This window comes from Anolis sagrei, chromosome X (genome assembly GCF_037176765.1).
Source record: "Anolis sagrei isolate rAnoSag1 chromosome X, rAnoSag1.mat, whole genome shotgun sequence".
Taxonomy (NCBI): domain Eukaryota; kingdom Metazoa; phylum Chordata; class Lepidosauria; order Squamata; family Dactyloidae; genus Anolis; species Anolis sagrei.
Window position 1 is genome coordinate 61,073,049 of NC_090034.1, and position 27,998 is coordinate 61,101,046.

Here is a 27,998-nt window from a genome sequence, read left to right on the forward strand (position 1 = left end):
TACAACTCCCATCATCACAAAAATCAATGCATGGGAACGATGGGAGTCAAAGTCTGGAAAAACCCAGCTCTGAATTAATTCCAATTAAAGAGTTCTTTTGGTTTCAGATTAAAACTCTCCTCAGAAAAATCAATGGTTGGAGATTATGGCAGCCAGAGTATGAAAAAACTCCGAATTAATTCCATTTGCTATGCTTAAACTGTACCTTTGGTCTGGAGTATAACTCCCAAAATTCAAAACTGAATGCCTAGGGATGATGGGATATGGAGACAAAAAACCCTGAATTAATTCATTCCAATGAAAGAGTTCTTTTGGGTTTGGACTACAGTTCCCATAATCACAAAATCAATGATTGGGGATGATGGGAGTAGGAGCCTGAAAAAAACGCATCCCTGAATTAATCCTGCTTGCTGTCATTAAATAGTACTTTTTGTTTTGGACTGCAACTCAAAACATTTTGCATTTAAAACTAAATGCTTGGGGATGATGGGAGTCTGAGTCTGAAAAAACAGAACCATGAATTAATTGAATTTACTCTGGTTAAAACACTAATGTTGGTTTTGGACTACAACTGCCAGCATCACCAAACTCAATGCTTGGGGGGTGATGAGAGTTGGGAGTCCAAACCCCAACCTTGAATTAATTCCAATCTTCTCTGCTTTTGGTTTTGGACATCAGTTCCCATAATTAGAAAAAATAATGGTTGGGGATGATGGGAGTAGGAGTCTGAAAAAATCCAACCCCAAATTAATTAATTCCATCTGTGGTTATTAAAGAGCACTTTTTGTTTTGGACTACAAATCCCTTTATTAAAACTCATAGTTTGGGGATGATGGGAGTCAGAATCCAAAAGCCCAACCCTGAATTAATTAATTCCAATTAAAGAGTACTTTTGGTTTTGGACTACAACTCCTTTTATTGAAAACTCAATGCTTGAAGATGATGGGAGTCAGAAGCTCAAAAACCCAACCCTGAATTAATTAATTCCATTTACTCTGATTAAGTTAAACTCTACATTAATTAATTTCATTTCCTCCAATTACTTTTGGTTTTGGACTACAACTCCCATAATTCAAAACTCAATGCTTGAGGTTCATGGGAGCCTGAATCTGAAATTAATTTAATTGGATTTGGACTACAACTCCTATCATCACAAAAAAACAGTGCTTGGAGATGATGGCAGTCTGAGTCCAGGTTAACATAAGATGGAAAAAAAAAAGATGGACACAGAAATCTCAGCGGGCAATTCTTTTATTGAGAGTGTTAATAGGTTGATTATTACTACTAATAGTTATTCCTTATTATGTATACACAGGTGACAAAAGGAAAAGCACCACCCTTCTGATCGAAAGCAGGCAGATAGTTGTCTTCCTTTTTGGATATGATGATAATGATAATGATTGATATAATATTTCTTGGATTTCAGTGGTGTGGTTTTCCTAGCTCTCCTCGAAACAACCGCGCTTGTGCCACTGCTTGTCTCGCACACGGCGCATGGACTGCATCAAGGGCTGGCTGGCATCCCACTCATTCCAATGGCGGTACTCGCCCTTCTCAAAGACGTACTGCCGCCCACGGTAGCCAGGGAACTCATAGCCTACCCAGCTGCCCAATGGGGAAAGAAAATGAGATATTAATGAGATACACATACAAGATATAAGAAACAATATACACAAAACAAAATGAGAGAAGAATGAGATAAAAATGAGAGATAAACAAGATAAGAACAAAAGAAAACAAGAAAGAAAACAGAATAAAAAAATGAGATATAAGAAAAAATACGAGAAGAACAAAAGCAAAACAAGAAAAGAACAAGATGAAAATGAAATGAAAACAAGATAAAGAAATTGCGAGATATAAGAAAAAATATGAGAGAAAAACGAGAGAAAGATAAGAATGAGAAGAAAGTGAGAGAAGAACAGGATAAAATGAGATAAAAAGCTATGAGATGGAAGAAAAATAAAAGACAAAAACAGGAGATAAACAAAAGGAAAACAGGATAAAACATGAGATAAAAATGCAGGATATAAGAAAAATAGAGAAGAGAAGAATGAGAGGAAAATAAAAGAAAAAGAATGAGATAAGAATATGAGATATAAGAAAAATACGAGATGAAAATGAAAGATGAGGTAAGAAAGAGAATAAAAATTAGATATAAATGCGAGATATAAGAAAAAATACGAGACAAAACGAGGAAAATGAGAAGGTAGTCGGAGTATTTGTAGCCCACCCAGCTGTCCAATGGAAAAAAATGAGAGGAAAAAGAATGAGATAAACATACAAGATATAAGAAAAAATACAAGACAAAATGAGAAAAGAACAAGAGGAAAACAAGAGGAAAATGGGACAAAACAAGATAGAAAACAAACAAAACAAGAAAACGAGACAAAGAAAAGATGGAAAATGAGTTGGACAAACAGGAAATTCAGACAAAAAATGAGGTAGCCAGGGTATTTGTAGAAAACAGGATGAAAAGAATGAGATGAAATACGAGATAAGAAAAAATACGAGATAAGAAAAAAAATACGAGATGTAAACAAAAACAAGAAAATACAAGAGCGAAAAACTGACATATACACGAGATTTAAAAAATGAGAGATGAAAACAAGATCAAAACCAATTTTAAAAGAGAAATACGAAAAATACTAGACAAAAATAAGAGAATGAGAGGAAGATTAGAAGAAGACGAGATAAGAATAAAAGGAAAATGAGGCAAAAACTAGACAGAAAACAATATGAAAAGAGTGAGATATAATACTAGATATAAGAAAAAATGAGATGAAAACAAGATAAGAACGAGATCAAAACCAAGACAAAACAAGATAAGAATGAGAACAAGTTTAAAACCAATAGGAAATAAGAGAAAATGGGAGAAAAACTAGATAGAAAATGAGATTTGAGAATGAGATAAAAACATGAGATAAAAATACAGTATTAGATAAAAATGGGACAAAAACAAAAGATGAATGAGAGAAAAACAAGATCAAAACCATGACAAAACGACAGGAAAATGAGATGAGTACAAGCAAAACACAGGATAAAAATATAAACAAGAGGAAAACAAGTAAAAAATGAGGAAAACAAAATAGAAAATGAGATAAAAGAATGATAAAAACAAGAGATAAGAAGAAATATGAGAAGTAAACAAGACAAAAACAGAAGCAAATGAGAAAAAAAGAGATCAAAACCAAGACAAAGTGAGAGGAAAACAAAAACAAAATAGAAAACAAGATTAAAAGAATGAGATAAAACATGATATAAGAAAAAAATACAACACAAAACAAGAGAAGTAGAAGAGGAAAATGAGATGAAAATGAGACAAAAAGAATAGGATAAAAATATGAGATATAAAAATAGAGAAGAGAATGAGAGAATAACGAGATGAAAGCAAGATCAAAACCAAACCAAGACAAAAATGAGATTAAATCTTTTCCTGTTCCATATACTTCATTACTAAATTCCAATCTGCCATTGAATTCTTTTGTCTATGTCTGAATTGATGGGATATGGACATACTAATATAAACATTCACTGGAGAAGGGTGGACAGCCCCTAAACAGAAGATGGGAAGCCAATCAACCCCTTAAACTTCTCTCCCTATCCCTCCCTTCCCCTTCGATTTTAACCCATAAGCATCACCCAGATCCTTAAATTACCCTCCCCACCCTTTCCTCATCTCTACCTTCTCAAGATCCCCTCCCCTCTTTCCCTATCTTACTATTTTATGCTACTATGAAAAACTTTTCAAGAAAGATATATTAAAAAAACAAAAACAAAAAATGAGATTATATCAAGACAGAAAAAAGAATGAGATAAAAATATGCGATATAAGTAAAAATACAAGATAAAATAAGGGAAGATTGAGAGAGAAAAACAAAATCAAAACAAAGGTAAATTGGGAGGAAACGAAATAAAAACAAGAGATGAATGAGAGAAAAAGGAAAGGAAAACGAGAGAAAAACGAGACAAAAAGAATGAGATAAAATATGAGACAAAACAAGACAACAAGATGAAAACAAGAAAAAACAAGATGCAAACAAAATAGGAATGAGAGAAAATATGATATGTATGAAATAATATGAGACAAAAACAAGAAAAGAACAAGATCAGAACAAAAGATGATATATTAAAAGTCGATATCAGAAATGTGATACATATGAGACAAGACAATGAAATAAAAGATAAAAAGGTAAACATGAGATGAACAATGAGGAGTAAATGGGATGAACGACAAATTGAAGACAATATATTAAAAAAACAATATACTAAAAGGCAATATACTAAAAGATGCTACGCTAAAAGGCGATATGGTTAAATATAATATACTAAAAGGCAATATGCTAAAAGAGGATATGCTAAATGACGATATATTAAAATACGATATACTAAAAGTCTATATACTAAAGGGCGATATACTAAAAGACAATGTATTAAAAGACGATATATCAAAAGACGATCTACTAAAGGGCAATATACTAAAAGGTGATATATTAAAAGATGATATGCTAAAAGGTAAAAGAGGATCTATTAAAAGACAATATACTAAAAATGATATAGTAAAAGACAATAAGACAGTATATTAAAGAACGGTTTACTAAAAAATGATATACAAAAGGCGATATATTGAAAGGCGATATACTAAAATGCGACATACGAAAAGGTGATATAGTAAAAGACGATATATCAAAATATGGCATATTAAAAGACAATATATGAAAAGACGATATACGAAAAGACAATATACAAAAGACAATCTACGAAAAGATGATATATTAAAAACAATATATTATCAGACAATATATGAAAAGATATTATTAATAATAAATATAATAAATATAAATATTAATAAATATATAGTAATGATGGTAGTGGTGCTAATAATATTATATAATATCCTAATAAATATAATAATGATGTAATTAATTTTTTTTATTTCTCGTGTCAGGGCAGCCAGTCAATTATATTACATTTCTAACAGAACAAAGCAAACAAACAGAGAAAATACAAAATGTGTGAGTTTGGTAGTTGATTAAATGTCCTTTGACCAGTATCTGGCCACTTGGAGTGCTTCTGGTGTTGCTGCAAGAAGGTCCTCCATTGTGCATGTGTCTCCTCCATTGTGCATATTAAATTAAATATATATATAATAGTAATAACAATAGTAAGAGTAATAGTAATAATGTGGGTATATTATAAACTAACAATAACGAATAATGTAATAATAATAATAATAAATACAATAAATATAATAACGGTGGTGGTGATAATATATAGCGTATTAATAAATATACTAATATAATTAAATATAATAATAGGAGTAGTAGTAATAATAATAATAAATAAAGATGATAATATTATAAAATAATAATTTAGTAAAATATAATAATATAATTAATACAATAGTGATGGTGGTGGTGATAATAATAATAATAATAATAGGTAAAGGTAAAGATTTTCCCGACATTAAGTCTAGTCGTGTCCGAATCTGTGGGGTGGTGCTCATCTCCATTTCTAAACTGAAGAGCCAGCATTGTCGGTAGACACCTCCAAGGTCATGTGGCCAGCATGACTGCATGGAACGCCGTTACCTTCCCACTTATTGATCTATTCACATTTCCATGTTTTCGAACTGCTAGGTTGGCAGAAGCTGGGGCTAACAGCGGTAGCTCACACCGCTCCCCGGATTCGAACTCAGTGTTTTAATGCACTGTGCCACCAGGGGCTCCTAATAATAATAATAATAGTAATAATAATAATAATAATAATAATAATAATAATAATAATATAATGATGGTGGTGGTGATAATATAAATATAATAATAATAAATCATAGAATAATTATATAATAAATAATAAATATAGTATTATTATAGTACCTTATAATCAATAGAATAGTAATAATATAAAATATAATAAGGATGATAATATAATAAATATAATAATAATATAAATATAAAAATATAACATATATAATTATAATGATAATAAATGCAATAATAAATATAACACATATGATTATGATAATGTTATTATGAGGGTGGTGATAATATAATAAATAGTATAACAACAACAACAACAACAACCACCCTTTGGTGCTTACATGCCATGTAGAGCCTTGACGCTGGCAACGCGGTCATGGAATCCATGTGCCCAGAGGCTGGGAACGTCGTCCTCCACAATCTCCATCTTCCGCCCGCCGTACCCCGCCCCCTCAAACAGGTGGATCTTGTGGTCTGCCCCGTCCTGGAAGAAAGGTATATATAATATGGATGGTGAGAATAATAATAATAATGAAAAAAATAAAGAACGGTTTACTAAAAAATGATATACAAAAGGTGATATATTAAAAGGCGATATGAAAAAATAATATATTTAAATATATGATAACAGTAATATACAATCTATCTATCTATAATCATAAAATATAATAGTATACAAAATTGTCATAAAATATACAATAATTATATATATAAATGGCAGTGGTGGTGAGATTATATTTTATATATATATATATATATATATATATTAGAATTCTTATTATATAATAATATATTATAACAATTTATAAATAATAATAATAATAATAATAATAATAGTGGTGATAAAAATTATAATATATTATAATAATAGTAATAATAATCCTGTGTGACTCACGATGAGGAGCGGTCGGATGGAGAGGAGTGTGCCTCCTCCGGCGTGTCCATTGGACCAGGAGTCCCAGCGTGGGAACGCCCCCACCTCCAGCACAAACTGCGCTCCCCCAAACGCCTGGCGCTCAAATCCCACCCACCTGCCAAGACAAGCACACATTATTCGTATTATATTATATAATAATAATAATAATAATAATAATAATAATAATAATAATAATAAAGGACTGCCGGTAAAAGCTCACCCACCTTCCAGGAACAAGATAAAGATCCAAGAGATGATTATACAGTAATATGATATTATTATTATTTTACTGACACAATTATTACCATTACTATTATTAAAAAGGACTCAAAGCCCATCAACCTGCCAATACAAGATATCATAATGAGTATTAATATTATATTATATTATATATTATTATAATATTATATATTATTATAATAATAAAGAACTGCCGCTCAAGACCGGGACAAGTTATCATCAGTATTAGGATTATATATATATATATATATATATATATATATATATATATATAAATAATATAAATATTATACCGCTATATTAGATATAATATATTAGAAATAATATAATAGATATATTAGATATAAATAACTGCTGAGCTGCTGAACTTGCTGACTGCCAGGTCGGCGGTTCAAATCTGGGGAACGGTATGAGCTCCTGCTGTTAGCCTCAGCTTCTCGAAAACATGCAAATGTGAGTAGATCAATAGGTCTCGCTTCTGCAGGAAGGTAACGGCGCTCCATGAAGTCATGCCGGCCATGTGACCTTGGACGATGCTCTTCGGTTTAGAAATGGAGATGAGCACCAGAGACCCAGAGTCGGACACAACTGGACTTCCTATTATTATTATTGTTATTGTTGTTGTTATTATTTTACTATTTTATATTGCTATTATTTTATTATATTACTATATATATATCATATTACATTAACTGTTATTATATTAGTATTATATTATAACTACTATATTATTATATTACTATTATATTATTACTATTATATTATATTGCTATTATATATTACTATATCATATTATTATACTAACTTAGCCGTCCCCTGCCATGTGTTGCTGTGGCTCACATGGGGGGTTTTGTGTGGGAGGTTTGGCCCAATTCTATCGTTGGTGGGGTTCAGAATGCTCTTTGACTGTAGGTGAACTATAAATCTCAGCAACTACAACTCCCAAATGTCAAAATTCTATTTTCCCGTATTGAGTATTCTTGTAGAGTTTGGTCCAGATCCATCATTGTTTGAGTCTCTGGATGTAGGTGAACTACAACTCCCAAACTCAAGGTCAGTGCCCACCAAATCCTTCTAGTATTTTCTGTTGGTCATGAGAGTTCTGTGTGCCAAGTTTGGTTCAATTCCATCATTGATGGAGTTCAGAATGCTCTTTGATTGTAGGTGAACTATAAATCCCAGCAACTACAACTCCCAAATGACAAAATCATAATTTTTCGAGTGATGGTCACTCCTTGTGTTGTGAGACGTTTTGTTGTCAAATTTGATGTGATTTCGTTCATTGGTTCTTTTGTTTTTAAGGAACTCATTATGCACAGAGCATGTTATATATATAGATTGTATTATTATTATATTACTATTATATATTACTATTATATTACTGTATTGCTATCATATCATATTACGATATAATATTTATTATTATTATTATTATTATTATTATTATTATTATTCCCAGCATGGGGATATTACTATAGCATATTATTATATTAACCATTTTATTATTATTATTATATTACTATTATATATTAATATTGTATTATTATATTACTATTATATTATATTACAATATAATATTTATTATTATTATTATTATTATTATTATTATTATTATTCCCAGTATGCCCTCACTTCCAGCACAAACTGCACTCCCCCAAAGAATTAAGAGATTATTATAAGTATTATGTATTATATATTATTATTACAATCATAGAATCATCACAGAGTTGGAAGAGACCTTATCATCATCATCATTATCATCATCATCATCATATTTAATTACTTATTAATCGCCCTCCATCCGAGAATGCTCTAGGCGATTTACAGCTAAATTGTAAAAGATAAAATACATATGTACAAAAATTAAAAATTAACAGAAATCGAATGTTCTAGTAAAAAGCCTTATGGGCCATCCAGTCCAACCCCCCATTATTATTAGTATTATTATTATTCCGTATGAGGGCATACTACTCACGGTCCAGCTTCGACATGGATGGAGCCCACTTTGTCGATTGCCTTCTCCGTTACGTTGGGACTCTCGTCTGTCAGCTCCCATTTCCGGCCTTGGAAATTCTCCAGCTCATAAAGAGTCACCTGCAATATATAATAATAATAATAATAATAATAATAATAATAATAATAATAATATGAATTATATGAATTATATGAAAAAGAATAATGGAACTCCTAGAAAACATAGTAAGATATAGGTAAAGAGGCGATACAAATAATACCTGGAGGAATATATAATAATAATAATAATAATAATAATAATATGAATTATATGAAAAAGAATAATGGCACTCCTAGAAAACATAGTATGATATAGGTAAAGAGGCGATACAAATAATACCTAGAGGAATATATAATAATAATAATAATAATAATAATAATAATAATATGAATTATATGAATTATATTAATTATATGAAAAAGAATAATGGAACTCCTAGAAAACATAGTATGATATAGGTAAAGAGGCGATACAAGTAATACCTGGAGGAATATATAATAATAAGAATAATAAGAATAAGAATAATATATAATAACTAGCTTGGGTACTTGGCGGTACCTGAATTATTTGAAAAAGGCCTTGTTTGTTTTGGGGTGTTAGGGAATATCATTTAGTTAATTAGTAACACTATATATTACTAAACAGCCCGTCTTTGTTTTGGTTTTTTTATGAATGCTCCCATGAAGAAATGCACAACAATGTGGGTGAACTACAATTCCAAGAATCATGGCTCAACCCTCCCCAAACCATGCCATTATGCACAAGGGGCCATGTTGGGTCTGTGTGCCAAGTGTGGTCCAGATCCAACGTCAACTGGGTTCAGGGCTCTCTGGATGCAGGTGAACTATAATTTCCAAAATAAAGGTCAATTCCCACAAACCCCTGCAGTTGGTCATAGGGTTTCTTTGAGCCAAGTTTGGCCTCGGTCCATTGTTTGTGGGGGGTCACAGTTTTTCTGGAAGCAGGTGAACTACAACCAGGGGCGGCTCGTCCATTACGCAAAGTAAGCGGTCGCAGAACACTTTTTTTTGCCAGGGGCGCAGAGGCACCTCTGTAAATGCCCCTCGACCGCCACTTGAGGAGCGCCCCTCAGCTCACAACAGCCCTAGCAGTCCAGGGGGAGCCTCGGCTTCCTTGCCTTGCTGGGGGCTGGGCTCTTGATCCTCACCTAGCCCTTGACATATGTGAGTTGTAGTTACTGGGATGTATAGTTCACCTACAATCAAAGAGCATTCTGAACTCCACCAATGATGGAATTGAACCAAATATGGCACACAGAACTCCCACGACGAACAGAAAATATATATGAATGATTGGTTGGGGGGGGGGGGGCAAAATACTGTTTGCTTACCATTGAAAATTACCTAGGGCCGCCTCTGACTACAACTCCCAGATTCCCAGTGCAATCACCCCCAAACTCTGCCTGTATTCACAGTTGGGCATGTTGGGTCTGTGTGCCAAGTTTGGTCCAGATCCATCATTGGTGGGGTTCAGAGTGCCCTCTGGAGACAGGGTACAAAACCACGTGGGTAGGTCAGTTCTCCCACAAACACCTCCAGTATGTTCTGTTGGTCACCAGAGTTCTGTGTCCAAACTTTGGTCCAGATTCATCATTGATGGTGTTCTGAGTGCTTTGGATGCAGGGTGAATGATCCCAGGTGTTGTCCATGGTCTCTGGATGTGAATGTGCAAATCCCATCACTCGTGGTTCAGCCTTCCCCAAACCACACCAGGACGTAAAGTGGGCTACGGGGGTTCAGTGTGGCAAGTTTGGTCCAGGTCCGTCATTCTTGGGGGTTGCAGTGGTCTGTGGGAGCCAAAGCAATTGAAAGTACTGCAAATCCCATCATCCGTGGTAAGTGTGGTCCAGATCCATCATTGGTTGGGTTCACAGTGCTGTCTAAATGTAGATGAACTACAACTCCTATAAATCAAGATCAATTCCCCCCCAAACCTCCAGTTCAGTTGCTGACCAATTCTTGTTTGCTGTGTGCCATAGGAAAGGGTAGGAAAGGGTTTAGGAGAGGCAGTGGGCGGGATCATGCAAATTTGGAGAGAGAAAGGAACCCTGGAATGCCCATTCTGGAGGAAAAACAGAACATCTAGGACGAAATGATCCCTGAATAAAAGCCTTCACTTGGGTGGGGAGCAGTACGGTGTTCGGGGAGGACATTGGCAGGGGTTGGGAGACATGTTCGTGGCGCCCGCTGTAACCTGCAATGTCCTTGGAGGGAGTGCTTTTGGTGGTTTTTCAGCACTGTAGGTTAAAGCTCTTTGTGGAGCCGGGAGGCTGTCTGTGCGTATAGAAAGATATATAGATATAATAATAATAATAATAATAATAATAATAATAATAATAATAATAATAACTACAATCATGAAACTTCTAGGATGAACATATAATAATAATAATAATAATAATAATAATAATAATAAATAACTACAATCATGAAACTTCTAGGATGAACATATAATAATAATAATAATAAATAAATAAATAAATAACTACAATCATGAAACTTCTAGGATGAACATAATAATAATAATAATAATAAATAAATAAATAAATAACTACAATCATGAAACTTCTAGGATGAACATATAATAATAATAATAATAATAATAATAATAATAATAAATAACTACAATCATGAAACTTCTAGGATGAACATATAATAATAATAATAATAATAATAATAATAATAACTACAATCATGAAACTTCTAGGATGAACATATAATAATAATAATAATAATAATAAATAACTACAATCATGAAACTTCTAGGATGAACATAATAATAATAATAATAATAATAATAATAAATAATAAATAATTACAATCATGAAACTTCTAGGATGAACATATAATAATAATAATAATAATAATAATAATAATAATAATAAATAACTACAATCATGAAACTTCTAGGATGAACATATAATAATAATAATAATAATAATAATAATAATAATAATAAATAACTACAATCATGAAACTTCTAGGATGAACATATAATAATAATAATAATAATAATAATAATAATAATAAATAACTACAATCATGAAACTTCTAGGATGAACATAATAATAATAATAATAATAATAATAATAATAAATAATAAATAATTACAATCATGAAACTTCTAGGATGAACATATAATAATAATAATAATAATAATAATAATAATAATAATAAATAACTACAATCATGAAACTTCTAGGATGAACATATAATAATAATAATAATAATAATAATAATAATAATAATAAATAACTACAATCATGAAACTTCTAGGATGAACATATAATAATAATAATAATAATAATAATAATAATAATAAATAACTACAATCATGAAACTTCTAGGATGAACATATAATAATAATAATAATAATAATAATAATAATAATAATAATAAATAACTACAATCATGAAACTTCTAGGATGAACATATAATAATAATAATAATAATAATAATAATAATAAATAACTACAATCATGAAACTTCTAGGATGAACATATAATAATAATAATAATAATAATAATAATAATAATAATAAATAACTACAATCATGAAACTTCTAGGATGAACATATAATAATAATAATAATAATAATAATAATAATAATAAATAACTACAATCATGAAACTTCTAGGATGAACATATAATAATAATAATAATAATAATAATAATAATAATAAATAACTACAATCATGAAACTTCTAGGATGAACATATAATAATAATAATAATAATAATAATAAATAACTACAATCATGAAACTTCTAGGATGAACATATAATAATAATAATAATAATAATAATAATAATAAATAACTACAATCATGAAACTTCTAGGATGAACATATAATAATAATAATAATAATAATAATAATAATAATAAATAACTACAATCATGAAACTTCTAGGATGAACATATAATAATAATAATAATAATAATAATAATAAATAACTACAATCATGAAACTTCTAGGATGAACATATAATAATAATAATAATAATAATAATAATAAATAACTACAATCATGAAACTTCTAGGATGAACATAATAATAATAATAATAATAATAAATTACAATCATGAAACTTCTAGGATGAACATAATAATAATAATAATAATAAATTACAATCATGAAACTTCTAGGATGAACATATAATAATAATAATAATAATAATAATAATAATAATAATAAATAACTACAATCATGAAACTTCTAGGATGAACATAATAATAATAATAATAATAATAATAATAATAATAATAAATTACAATCATGAAACTTCTAGGATGAACATATAATAATAATAATAATAATAATAATAATAATAATAATAACTAGCGGTCCCCTGCCACACGTTGCTGTGGCCCACTCTGGTGGTCATGGGGGTTCTGTGTGGGAGGTTTGGTCCAATTCGATCGTTGATGAGGTTCAGAATGCTCTGTGATTCTAGATGGACTATAAATCCCAGCAACTGCACCTCCCAAATGTCAAGATTCTATTTTCCAGTGTTCACATTTGGGCATATTGAGTATTTGTGTAGAGTTTGGTCCAGATCCATCATTGTTTGAGTCCACAGTGCTCTCTGGATGTAGGTGAACTACAACTCCCAAACTCAAGGTCAATGTCCACCAAACCCTTCCAAGTTTGTGCCAAGTTTGATTCAATTCCATCGTTGATAAGAGTTCAGAATGCTCTTTGATTGTAGGTGAACTATAAATCCCAGCAACTACAACTCCCAAATGACAAAATTATAATTTTTTGAGTGATGGTCACTCCTTGTGTTGTGAGACATTTTGTTGCCAAATTTGGTGTGATTTCGTTTGTTGGTTCTTTTGTTTTTAAGGTACTCATTATGCACAGAGCATTTATATATATATAGATAATAATAATAATAATAATAATAATAATAATAATAATAATAGCTGGTCAACATCACTATGAGGATGTAGTGAATTATTATCAATAAACAAACTCGGCCAAGAGTACAAGGTCCAACAAATTCCTCGCTTGCCTTGCAGACAGTTTCATGGTCCAGAAGGTAGAAGAGGCAACAAGGGGATTGGCTACTCTTGATCTCATCCTAACAAATGCGGAGGACCTGATTGATGCGGTTGAAGTGGTAGGATCCTTAGGGGCAAGTGACCATATGCTCCTGCAATTTGAGATACAAAGGAAGGCCGAAACTAAGACAAGTCAAACCCGCATTTTGGACTTTAGGAGAGCTGATTTCCAAAAAATGAAGGAAACACTGAGCAGCATTCTGTGGACACAGATACTAAAAGACAAGGGAGTTACGGATGGATGGGAGTTTCTCAAGAGTGAAATACTCAAAGCGCAGTTGCAAACTGTGCCAACAAAAAGAAAAAATAGGACAAGTGCAAAGAAGCCAGAATGGATGTCCAAAGAACTTCTAACTGTGCTGAGACACAAAAGAGACATGCACAAGAAGTGGAAAAAGGGAGAAATCACCAAAGAAGAATTCAAACAAATAGCCAACACCTGTAGGGAAAAGGTCCGCAAGGCTAAAGCACAAAACGAGCTCAGGCTTGCCAGGGACATTAAAAACAATAAAAAGGGATTCTTTTCTTATGTCAGTAGAAAAAGGAAAAACAAGGAGGCGATAGGGCCTCTTCGAGGAGAAGATGGGGCAATGCTGACAGGGGGTAGGGAAAAGGCAGAACTACTTAATGCCTTCTTTGCCTCGGTCTTCTCACAAAAAGAAAGTCATCTTCAACCTCAGCAAGATGGAGTGGATGAGGGATTAGAGGACATCCAACCCCAAATTGGGAAACAAGTCATCCAGGAATACCTGGCTGCTCTAAATAAGTTCAAGTCCCCAGGGCCAGATCAACTACACCCAAGAATATTGAAGGAACAAGCGGAAGTCATTTCGGAACCATTGGCAACCATCTTTGAGAGTTCTTGGAGAACGGGAGAAGTTCCAGCAGATTGGAGGAGAGCCAATGTGGTCCCAATCTTCAAGAAGGGAAAAAAGGATGACCCAAACAACTACCGTCCGGTCAGCCTCACGTTGATACCAGGCAAGATTCTGGAAAAGATTGTTAAGGAAGCGGTCTGCAAACACTTAGAAACAAATGCGGTCATCGCTAATAGTCAACATGGATTTATCAAAAACAAGTCATGCCAGAATAATCTGATCTATTTTTTCGATAGAGTTACAAGCTGGGTAGATGCGGGGAATGCCGCGGATGTAGCGATTTCAGTAAGGCCTTCGACAAGGTCCCCCATGACCTTCTGGCAAGGAAAGTAGTCCAATGTGGGCTAGGCAAAACTACAGTGAGGTGGATCTGTAATTGGTTAAATGGACGAACCCAGAGGGTGATTCTCCCCAATGCTTCCTCTTCATCCTGGAAAGAAGTGACAAGTGGAGTGCCACAAGCAGGGTTCAGTCCTGGGCCCGGTCCTGTTCAACATCTTTATTAATGACTTAGACGAAGGGCTAGAAGGCATGATCATCAAGTTTGCAGACGACACCAAATTGGGAGGGATAGCCAATACTCCAGAGGACAGGAGCAGGATTCAAAACGATCTTCACAGATTAGAGAGATGATGGGCCAAAACTAACAAAATGAAGTTCAACAGTGACAAATGCAAGATACTCCACTTTGGCAGGAAAAACGAAATGCAAAGATACAGAATGGGGGGTGCCTTGCTTGAGAGCAGTATGTGTGAAAAAGACCTTGGAGTCCTCGTGGAAGACGGCAACTAAAATGATCAAGGGTCCTAGTCTCCAAGGAAGCAGAAAACAAGCTTGCTCCCTCCTCCCTGTGGCTTCCTCTCACATATTTATACATGGCTATCATATCTCCTCTCAGCCTTCTCTTCTTCAGGCTAAACATGCCCAGCTCCTTAAGCCACTCTTCATCGGGCTTGTTCTCCAGACCCTTGATCATTTTAGTCGCCCTCCTTTGGACACATTCCAGCTTGTCAATATCTCTCTTGAATTGTGGTGCCCAGAATTGGACACAATATTCCAGGTGTGGTCTAACCAAGGCGGAATAGAGGGGGAGGATGACTTCCCTAGATCTAGACACTATGCTCCTATTGATGCAGGCCAAAATCCCATTGGCTTTTTTTGCCGCCACATCACATTGTTGGCTCATGTTTAACTGGTTGTCCACGAGGACTCCAAGATCTTTTTCACACGTACTGCTCTCGGGCCAGGCATCGTCCCCCATTCTGCATCTTTGCATTTCGTTTTTTCTGCCTAAGTGGAGTATCTTGCATTTGTCACTGTTGAACTTCATTTTGTTAGTTTTGGCCCATCTCTCTAATCTGTCAAGATCGTTTTGAATCCTGCTCCTGTCCTCTGGAGTATTGGCTATCCCTCCCAATTTGGTGTCGTCTGCAAGCTTGCTCGCAGTGATGTTGAACGGCTCTATCTGCCTAGAACAGTGGTTCTCAACCTGTGGGTCCCCAGGTGTTTTGGCCTACAACTCCCAGAAATCTCAGCCAGTGTAAGGGTTTCTGGGAGTTGAAGGTCAAAACATCTGGGGACCCACAGGTTGAGAACCATTGGACTAGAAGGTCTGGTGGCAGAGGACCTTTACAAGTAAAACAAGCAATTGAAGAAGAAATACACGGCCTGGCAGAATATGTCAAGGAAAGCCAAGAATCTGCTTTAATTGAAGTCAATAATCAGAAACTTCTCAAAGCACAGCAGACAAAGAACCAGTACAAGAAAACTGCACTCCAAACCCGAGCTGATAACTGGCACCACAAAGCATTGCATGGGCAGTTCCTTGACAAAATTGAAGGAAAAGTTGACAAGGAGAAGACCTGGTGATGGCTCATGAATGGAGAAGAAGGAGACAGAAGACCTGATTCTTGAAGCCTAGGAGCAAGCCATCAGAACAAACGCCATTAAGGCCAGGATTGAAAAATCAGCAGATGACCCGAAATGCAAGGAAGCTGATGAAACCATGGACCATATCCTCAGCTGTTGCAAGAAAATCGCACTGAGAGACTACAAACAGAGGCACAACTCTGTGGCCTAAAGGATTCACAGGAACTTATGTCACAAGGACCACCTGCCAGTAGTAAAGAACTGGTAAAGGGATCATAAACCTGCAAAGATAGTGGAAAATGGACATGCAAAACTACTGTGGGACTTTTGAATCCAGACTGACAAAGTTTTGGAACACAATACACCAGATATCACGATTGTGGAAAAGAAAAAAGTCTGAATTATTGATGTCGCCATACCAGGTGACAGTTGCATTGAGGAAAAACAACATGAAAAACTCAGCTGATATCAGGATCTCAAAATCGAACTGCAAAGGCTCTGGCATAAACCAGTACAGGTGGTCCCAGAGGTCATTGCCGCACTGGGTGCCGTGCCAAAAGATCTCAGCCGGCATTTGGAAACAATACAAATTGACAAAATCACAATCTTTTAGCTGCAAAAGGCCACCTTACTTGGATCTGCGCGCATCATTCGAAAATACATCACACAGTCCTAGACGCTTGGGAAGTGTTCGACTTGTGATTTTGTGATACGAAATCCAGCATATAGATCTCGTTTGCTGTGACATACTGTGTTTTTGTGTCAGAATAATAACAACAATAATAGTAATATAAAAATAATACTACAAATAAAATAATAAAATAATCACGATAAAAATAATAAACATATACAAATTATAATAACTGAAATAATAAATATAACATTAAAAATAATAAAATAATAAAAATAAAATATATAAAGAATATAATAATATAATAAAACTCTAAATGATAAAAATAAAAATAGAATAATACTAAATATAAAATTTAAAATAATAAAATAATTATAACAATAATAATGGTACAAATATAATAATAATAATAATAACAACAATCTTAATATAAAAATAATACTACAAGTAAAATAATAAAATAATCATGATAAAAATAATAAACATATACAAATTATAACTGAAATAATAAATATAACATTAAAAATAATAACAATAACAATAATGATAAAAATAAAATATCTAAAGAATATAATAATCAAAATAATATAATAAAACTCATAATGATAAAAATAAAAATATAATACTAAATATAAATTTAAAATTAATAAAATAATTATAACAATAATAATGTTACAAATATAATAATAGTAGTAGTAGTAATAATAATAAGAAGCTTAATATAAAAATAATACTACAAATAAAATAATAAAATAATCACGATAAAAATAATAAACATATACAAATTATAATAACTGAAATAATAAATATAACATTAAAAATAATAAAATAACAATATCAATAATGATAAAAATAAAATATATGAAGAATATAATAATAAAATAAAACTCATAATGATAAAAATAATAATATAATAAAACTCATAATAATAAAAATAATAATATAACAAAACTCATAATAATAAAAATAATAATATAACAAAACTCATAATAATAAAAATAATAATATAACAAAACTCATAATGATAAAAATAAAAATATAATAATATTAAATATATAATTAAAAATAATAAAATAATCATAACAATAATAATGGTAAAAGGTAAAGGTAGTCCCCTGACATTAAGTCCAGTCGTGTCTGACTCTGGGGTGTGGTGCTCATCTCCATTTCTAAGCCAAAAAGCCGGCGTTGTCCATAGACACCTCCAAGGTCATGACTGCATGGAGCGCTGTTACCTTCCCGCCGGAGCGATACCTATTGATCTACTCACATTTGTATGTTTTCGAACTGCTAGGTTGGCAGAAGCTAGGGCTGACAGCGGAAGCTCACGCCGCTCCCCGGAATCGAACCTGCGACCTTTCGATCAACAAGTTCAGCAGCTCAGTGCTTTAACCCACTGCGCCACCGGGGGCTCCATAATAATGGTACAAATATTATAATAATAACAACAACAACAACAACCTTATAATTGGGCCCTGTCTCATCTGGACTCTCTGGAGTTGCCATTTCTTCTGGAGGGCTGTATTGCTCCGTCATTATTCCTGCAAATGATGAATAAAAATAATTAAATATATTTATAAAAATAATTATATATATATATATATATGATTTGAAAAATATATAATATATAGAAGACATAATTTGTATATATTTAATATTTATAAAAAATAAAATTTAAAAATTTATGAATATTATACAAAAATAACAAATATATATATATAATTTTAAATATATAGTTAGATGAATATTATATGTATAAAAGCCATATATATATATATATGAATATATATATAGATAGATATTTGTTATTATATTGATAAAAATAACATATATATATACTTTTAAAATATATAGATGAATATATTTATAAAATAACTTTAAAATTAGATGAATATTATATGTGTAAAAGCCATATATATATATCTATATCTATATCTATATATATATGAATATATAGATAGATAGATAGATAGATATTTGTTATCATATTGATAAAAATAACATATATATATATACTTTTAAAATACATAGATGAATGTATTTATAAAATAACTTTAAAATTAGATGAATATTATATGTATAAAAGCCATATATATATATATATATATATATATGAATATATAGATAGATAGATATTTATTATATTGATAAAAATAACACATATATATACTTTTAAAATATATAGATGAATATATTTATAAAATAACTTTAAAATTAGATGAATATTATATTATAAAAGCCATATATATATATATATATATATATGAATATATAGATAGATATTTGTTATTATATTGATAACAATAACATATATATATACTTTTAAAATATATAGATGAATGTATTTATAAAATAACTTTAAAATGAGATGAATATTATATGTATAAAAACGAGATATATATATATATATATATATATATATATATATATATATATATGAATATATAGATAGATAGAGAGATATTTGTTATTATATTGATAAAAATAACATATATATATACTTTTAAAATATATAGATGAATATATTTAGAAAATAACTTTAAAATTAGATGAATATTATATGTATAAAAGCCATATATATATATATATATGAATATATAGATAGATAGATAGATATTTGTTATTATATTGATAAAAATAACATATATATATACTTTTAAAATATATAGATGAATGTATTTATAAAATAACTTTAAAATTAGATGAATATTATATGTATAAAAGCCATATATATATATATATATATATATATATACACATATATATGAATATATAGATAGATAGAGAGATATTTGTTATTATATTGATAAAAATAACATATATATATACTTTTAAAATATATAGATGAATGTATTTATAAAATAACTTTAAAATTAGATGAATATTATATGTATAAAAGCCATATATATATATATGAATATATAGATAGATATTTGTTATTATATTGATAAAAATAACATATATATATACTTTTAAAATATATAGATGAATATATTTATAAAATAACTTTAAAAGTAGATGAATATTATATGTATAAAAGCCATATATATATATATATATATTCATATATATGTTATGATATTTATAAAAATAATTTAAAATGTATAGATCAATTTGTAGAAACACTGCAAAGCGGTGATTCCATCATACCTGGTGTTGTTTTTCCTGGGCCGTGGGTGCTGGAGCGTTTGCAAGTGGTCAAGCGGTCCAGCGGCAGCCTGAGAGCTATTTATGCCCCTTTCGGGGGATTTGTGGATCTGCTGATCTGTGGCAATTCCATACAAAATGGGGAATAACGCCGTTGTTTCTGCTGAGTTTATTCTCCAAAGATTAGCAGCAACGTTTCTCCTTGCCAAGACCCTGCTTCAGCAGATTTTTGTTGTATTTTATTTTATTTTAGGGCCGAAAATTAGACTTTGCAAAAGGCGAGAAAACAGAACGTGCCTGGTCCCAATGGGCATATATATATATAGAATATAATATATAATATCACATTTTATAGTAATATATTTATTTAGTAATATATTTATAATAAAATAAGAATATAATGTATATAATAAAATAATAATACAATATACTAATATATTTATAATAAAATAATAATCATATATAATCATAATATATAGGTTATATAATAATAATTTTATAATATATTTTATTTAAAGTAATATGAATATAATGTATAAAATATAATAAAATAAAATGATAATATAATATACTAATATATTTATAATAAAATAATTATTATATATAATACAATAAAATGATATATATTATCATTTTATTGTATTATATATAATATAATTATTATAATATAATTATATGTTATATAATAATAATTTTATAATATATTTTATTTAAAGTAATATGAATATAATGTATAAAATATAATAAAATAAAATGATAATATAATATACTAATATATTTATAATAAAATAATAATGATATATAATACAATAAAATGATAATATATATGTTATATAATGATAATTTTATAATATATTTTATTTAAAGTAATATGAATATAATGTATAAAATATAATAAAATAAAATGATATAATATATTAATATATTTATAATAAAATAATAATTATATATAATACAATAAAATGATATGTTATATAATGATAATTTTATAATATATTTTATTTAAAGTGATATGAATATAATGTATAAAATGTAATAAAATAAAATAATATAATATACTAATATATTTATAATAAAATAATAATGATATATAATGCAATAAAATGATAATATATATTATATAATAATAATTTTATAATATATTTTATTTAAAGTAATATGAATATAATGTATGAAATATAATATAATAAAATGATAATATAATATACTAATATATTTATAATAAAATAATAATTATATATAATACAATAAAATATATATGTTATATAATAATAAAATATATTTTATAATATACTTTATTTAAAGTAATATGAAAATAATATAACATATATAATAAAATCGTAAAAATGGTAAAAATGGTAAAAAATACAATACAGTAATATATAATAAAATAAAGTAATACGTATGCTGATAATATAATACATTTTATAATAATATAACAATAAAATAAAATAAAAGTTATATATATATATAATACAAAATTATGTGTGTATATATATATATATTTATAATAAAATAATAATATATGTAATATAATAATATACAATACAATAATTATATATTAATATAATATACTTTATCATAAATTATGATATCATAAAATATATATTACTAGCTGTGCCCTGCCACGCGTTGCTGTGGCCTATAGTAAAACTTATCAAAGTTGAGGTAGATATCTGGACTATTATGAAAGAGAGGTCCCTACCTATTCCTTCCCCCTTTTCCTCCCCCTTTCTCTCCTTTCTTCCTTCTCTACCTCTTTCTTTCTTTCACTACTTGGTTTCATCCTTCTCTCTTTCTCTCCTTCCTTCCTTCCTTCCTTCCCTCCCATCTTTCCTTCTCCTCTTCGTTCTCTATCTCTTTCCTTCCCTCCCCCTTTTTCTTTCTCTTCTGCTGTCTCTCTTTTCTTTCCTTCCATCTTTCCTTTTCTTTCCTTTTCTTCTTCCTTCTTTCTCTAACTTTCCTTCCTTCCCCCTTTTTCTTTACCTCCCTTTCTCTTTCTTCCTTCTTTCCTTCCTTCCTGTCTTTCCTAGATTTTGACAGGGCGGGAAGGGGCGGGGTGGGGTTTGGAGGTGGCGTGAAGTAAAAGGAGGTAAGATTGGGGCGGGGGAGTGATGGAGCGTGGGGTTGCGTGTGTGTGTGTGGCGGCGGGAGGAGTGATGGAGCGTGGGGTTGCGTGTGTGTGTGCGGCAGCGGGGGGAGTGGGGTTGCGTGTGTGCATGCGGCAGCGGGGGGAGTGATGGAGTGTGGGGTTGCGTGTGTGTGTGCGGCAGCGGGGGGAGTGGGGTTGCGTGTGTGTGTGCGGCGGCAGGGGGAGTGATGGAGTGTGGGGTTGTGTGTGTGGGGGAAGCGGCGCGGCGGGGCTTGGAGTGGGCATGGTTTCCGCAGAGGGAACGTTGGCCGGAAGGCCATGTGCGCGCGCCAGGGAACTTGCGGCTGGGCGCCAATGCGCATGCTCAGTTGTTTTGCCGTTTTGTGAGTGTGTTGTTTTGTTGTTTTTCATTTTGTGTAGATATGTTTGTACCTTGTGGGTTGTGTTATGGGCATGGGAATTTTGGTTAAGTTTCGTTGGGGTTTTTCTGAGTTTTGTTTTTTTGCCGTTTTGAGTGTGTTGTTGTGTTGTTTTTCATTTTGAGTAGATATGTTTGTACCTTGTGGGTTGTGTTATGAGCATGGGAATTTTGGTTAAGTTTCGTTGGGGTTAAGTTTCGTTGAGGCCAGGGTGTGGGTGGCCATACTTAACCTCTGGCTCAGACTGTCCCGTGTACCCCTTGGCCTTGCCCCACTAACCATGGAGGATGACTTCCAATCCACATGGAAGCAGGCGGTAGCATCCAAAATCTCCTCGTTGGGATTTTCTCCAGATCTACTATTAACTATGGATTACAATCAAGCCAAAGCACTTATTAAACAACGTATCACAGACACAGAGCGCCAACTAGATCTGGCCTCGGCTCCAAGCTTCCTTATCAGTGAAGACAGCAGATACCTTGCCTCCCCTGTGGCATATTTAACATACCTAGAGGTTCCTATTCATCGAAGGGCTTTCACCCTGGCCCGATGCCATGCTCTCCCATCAGCTGTACTTGAAGGCCGCTACCGGAAGATCCCTTTCCCAGAGAGGCTCTGCCCCTGTGACTCGGGTCATGTAGAAACAATAGAACATGTGCTCCTTCAGTGCCCGTTCTACAGGGATATCCGTGCCAGGCTTATCTTACCTCTCATAGACAAGCACCCAGGCCATTCGGGACAATTTTATACCTCCCTGCTACTTGCAGATGCTAATTCAGCTACAACCTACAGTGTTGCGAGGTTCTGTGCAGCAGCATGCAGAGTCCGCCAGGGAATGACTAGTTCCAAAAGTCAACTGTGTGTCCGGTAATCTTCTTCCCTGAATCTGCAAACTGGTGATGGATCTGGGCATTGTATGTTTTTACCCTGTTTCCCCTTCCCTTCTGCTCCCTCACCCATATTGTGTTTTAGTAGTTATATTTATATTTTTAATGTACCAAGCATGCCAGGTTTGTATGGAAATGTGACACTTTTTCCTGTGCTGGTCAATGACCGAAATAAATATTTTGATTTGATTAGTTTTATTCTTTTGCCGTTTTGTGAGTGTGTTGTTGTGTTGTTTTTCATTTTGAGTAGATATGTTTGTACCTTGTGGGTTGTGTTATGGGCATGGGAATTTTGGTTAAGTTTCGTTGGGGGGTTTTTGAGTTTTGTTTCTCCGTTGGATGCCCCTAACAAATTTATATATATAGATTATTTTTATAGATATTTAATAATATACTGTATATTATTATTTTTATATTATTATAGTAATAGAATGTACGTTTGTTGGTTTGTACCTGAAAGAATCCTATCAGGCTGAATGGATTTGAACCAAATTTGGTATATATTATCCGTTATCGTCCAATTCAAAATTATTGGGGTCTTTCAAGAAAAAAAATCAACCTCATTTAGACTAAGGCCCCCCAAAATGAATAAATTAGAATGTACGTTTGTAGATTTGTAACTCAAAGGATGCTACACGGCTTAATGGATTAAGACCAAATTTGGTAGATATTATGCATTACAAAATTATTGGGGTCTTTCAAGTATAAAATCCACCCCATTTGGGAATAGGACCCCTATAACAAATAAATTTGAATGTGCATTTGTTGGTTTGTACCACAAAAACCTCTAGGTGGCTTAATGGATCTGGACCAAAATTGGTATATATTGCCCATTATAGTCCAACTTAAAATTATTGGCATCTTTCAAGCACACAACCAACCCCATTTGGAACTAGGACCCCAAAATTGAATAACTTTGAATGTATGTTTTTGGTTTGTACCTCAAAAGATCGAACGAGGCTTAATGGATTTGGACCAAATTTGGTATATATTATCCATTATAGTCCTATTTAAAGTTATTTGGGTCTTTCAAGCATAAAATAGACTCCATTTCAGAGTAGGGTCATACTTTTAGTTTTTAGTAAATAATAAATGACGACAAACAATTATATATCAATTATATATCACAGAATCATATGAATTAAAACTCATAGACTTTTATTACATTATCAAACTTTCATCATCATAAATCAATCAAGACACAAAATCTTTATTTTTTGATCCTAAAAAAGAATATTTTTTTAATTCTAAAAAAATTCATAATAATAAAGAAAACATTGGTAACAACAAGAAAAACAACAACAAAAATAATCCTATTTCTTCTTCTGGCCCTGAAAACATTTCCGGGGGAAAAAAATATCCTATTAAAAATATAATTGTCATTATTTCCTTCTCACTATGGCAGAAAATGTAATTCACATTCTTTATTTTTAAAATACTATTAATTTGTTCATATTTTCATTCCTTTTTTGCATTTATCCATCTTTTCCTTTTTTCCCAAAATTCAATTTTATTTTATTTATTTTATTTTATTTATTCATTTTTCCCATTTTTTTCTTTTTTTTTTGAAAAAAATTCAATTTGATTCCATTTTATGCTCTATATTTTTCAAATATTTATACAATAAACTTATTTTTATTGATATATGTATTATATTTATTTTTCCTCAATTTAAAAAAAATCTATTTTTCAAACTCTCCTTTTTATTAAAAAAATGATTTTTATATTTTTTTTCTAACTTGCTAATATTCTTCATTTGAAATTTTTCATCATTTCCTCATTTTCAGTTTTTCCTCAGTTTTCTGCATATTTTCTTCATTTTAAAAATGCATTTTATTTTTCACATTTTATTTTATTTTTCATATTTTCTTCATTTTAAATTTTTTAAATTTTGTTTGTCCATATCTCCTTCATTTATAATAACCCATGTCTTTTATTCATTTTTTTCTTAACTTGGCAAAAATAAATTTTGAAAAAATTTCAACAATTTGTAATTTTTTCTAAAATTTGCAGGAATTCAATTTTCTCCTAAAACTTGCAGGAATTTGGTTTTTTTCTAAAAATTTTGAGGAATTTGGAATTTTTAAAAATAAAATTTGGAATTTTTATTCCTTTTTTTAAATTTGTAAAATTGTTGAAATTTTTTTGCTTATATTTTTAAATAATAAAAATATAATAAAAATATAAGCAAAGAAATTTTAACAATTTTACAAATTTAAAAAAAGGAATAAAAATTCCAAAATTCCTTTTTCCAAAATTCCAATATTTTGTGCAATTTGCAAAATTCAGTTCATCCATATCATCCTCATTATTTTATTTTATTTTTTCCTCATTTTAAAATAATTATAATTATTTTCACGTTTTTTCATTTGAAAAACTGTTTTTTGTCATTTATTTTATTTTTTCCTCAATTTTAAATACTAATTGTTTTTATTTTTCAGCATTTTTTCTAATCGTAGAATCATAGAGTTGGAAGAGACCTCATGGACCATCCAGTACAACCCCCTAATTGTCCTTTTTATACTAATTTTCTAATAATTTTTGAATATTTTAAAAAAATCTTTATTGTTTTCTTTTATTCATCTTTTCCTCCTTTACAAAATTATTTTATGTTTCCTCGTTTTTAATCATTATTATTCTATTTTTCCTCCATGTCATATATTTTATATTATTTTATCCTATTTTTAATAATATTTTCTTTTAAAAAAATTAAAATATATTTCCTCTATTTCCAATTTTTCTTCGTTCTTCATTCTTTTTTCCTTTATTCGGCTTTTCCTTCTTTATAAAAAATAAAAATTTAATAGAAATTCCAGGTTGCCATGACTCCGTTGTCCTCTAGGGGGCCAGCACCAGAATCACTTCCTGTCTCAACAGGAAGTCTAGGTTTTTCCCCATTTCCTCTTCCTCCTCCAGCTGGAAAAGGCACACAATGGGAAGAGGGAAAATTAAGGCTTCTTCTTCCATTGAAACAAATAGGAAATGTTTCCTTTTTCCGCTTCCTTTAGACTTGGTTTTCCCATTGGCTCGGCCGACGTTTTGACATGAGCTCCTTCAGCCATTGAGGAGGGACTTCTTCTGACCTGGAATTAAATATTATATTATTATTATTATTATTATTATTGTTGTTATTATTACAAATCTTATTTAATTATAACAGGGTTAAATATAATAAATACAAAATATATAACAATAATCTATATAAATAAAAATGTAATGTTAGTTTGTGGGATTAACAGAACTCAAAAACCACTGGACGAATTGACACCAAATTTGGACACAAGACACCTAACAACCCAATGCATGTCCTTCACTAAAAAAAAATTGATTTTGTCATTTGGGAGTTGTAGTTGCTAGGATTTATAGTTCAGCTACAATCAAATAGCATGCTGAACTCCACCAATGATGGATCTGGACCAAACTTGGCACGAATATTCTATATGCCCAAATATGAACACAGGTGGAGTTTAAGGGAAATAGACCTTGACATTTGGGAGTTGTAGTTGCTGGGATTTATAGTTCACCTACAATCAAAGAGCATTCTGAACTCAACCAATGATGGAATTGAATCAAACTTGGCACACAGGACTCCCATGACCAACAGAAAACACTAGAAGGGTTTGGTGGGTATTGATCTTGAGTTTGGGAGTTGTAGTTCACCTACATCCAGAGAGCACTGTGGACTCAAACAATGATGGATCTGGACCAAACTTGGCACGAATATTCCATATGCCTAAATATGAACACAGATGGAGTTTATAGACCTTGACATTTGGGATTTGTAGTTACTGAGATTTATAGTCTACCTACAATCAAAGAGCATTCTGAACTCCACCAATGATGGAATTGAACCAAACATGGCATACAGGACTTCCATGACCAACAGAACACACTGGAAATGTTTTGGTGGGCATTGACATTGAGTTTGGGAGTTGTAGTTCACCTACATCCAGAGAGCACTGTGGACTCAAACAATGATGGATCTGGACCAAACTTGACACAAATATTCCATATGCCTAAACATGAACACAGATGGAGTTTGGAGGAAACAGACCTTGACATTT

General features: G+C 31.2%; 2 protein-coding genes across 2 annotated transcripts in view; both read right to left on the reverse strand.

The window, feature by feature from the left end:
* Positions 1 to 1,249: 1,249 nt before the first annotated feature.
* On the reverse strand, positions 1,250 to 20,730 carry LOC132780272 (beta-crystallin B3-like). The gene is made up of 6 exons (XM_060783882.2): positions 20,540 to 20,730; positions 18,851 to 18,930; positions 8,891 to 9,009; positions 6,655 to 6,790; positions 6,101 to 6,243; positions 1,250 to 1,605 (listed from the first exon to the last, which is right to left on the reverse strand). Exons 2-6 carry the CDS (start codon positions 18,923 to 18,925, stop codon positions 1,440 to 1,442), a joined length of 639 nt encoding a protein of 212 aa, XP_060639865.1. The 5' UTR covers positions 18,926 to 18,930; positions 20,540 to 20,730; the 3' UTR covers positions 1,250 to 1,439.
* Positions 20,731 to 26,203: 5,473 nt separating this feature from the next.
* The window catches only part of KIAA1671 (KIAA1671 ortholog), a 47,385-nt gene continuing 45,590 nt past the window's right edge, over positions 26,204 to 27,998 (reverse strand). The window contains exon 11 of the mRNA XM_067473599.1: positions 26,204 to 27,017. Within this exon, the coding sequence (XP_067329700.1) occupies positions 26,939 to 27,017 (79 nt within the window). The 3' untranslated portion in view covers positions 26,204 to 26,938. The remainder of the gene's footprint in view (positions 27,018 to 27,998) is intronic.

Bases quoted from the DNA above. Each gene is read 5' to 3' on its own strand.
- LOC132780272 (XM_060783882.2), bottom strand. From the start codon at position 18,925: ATGACGGAGCAATACAGCCCTCCAGAAGAAATGGCAACTCCAGAGAGT. The intron at 6,791-8,890 runs GTGAGTAGTATG...TTGTCTTGGCAG, and splicing joins ATCCATGTCGAAGCTGGACC to GTGGGTGGGATTTGAGCGCC. The intron at 1,606-6,100 runs GTAAGCACCAAA...CCCATTGGGCAG, and splicing joins GTCAAGGCTCTACATGGCAT to CTGGGTAGGCTATGAGTTCC.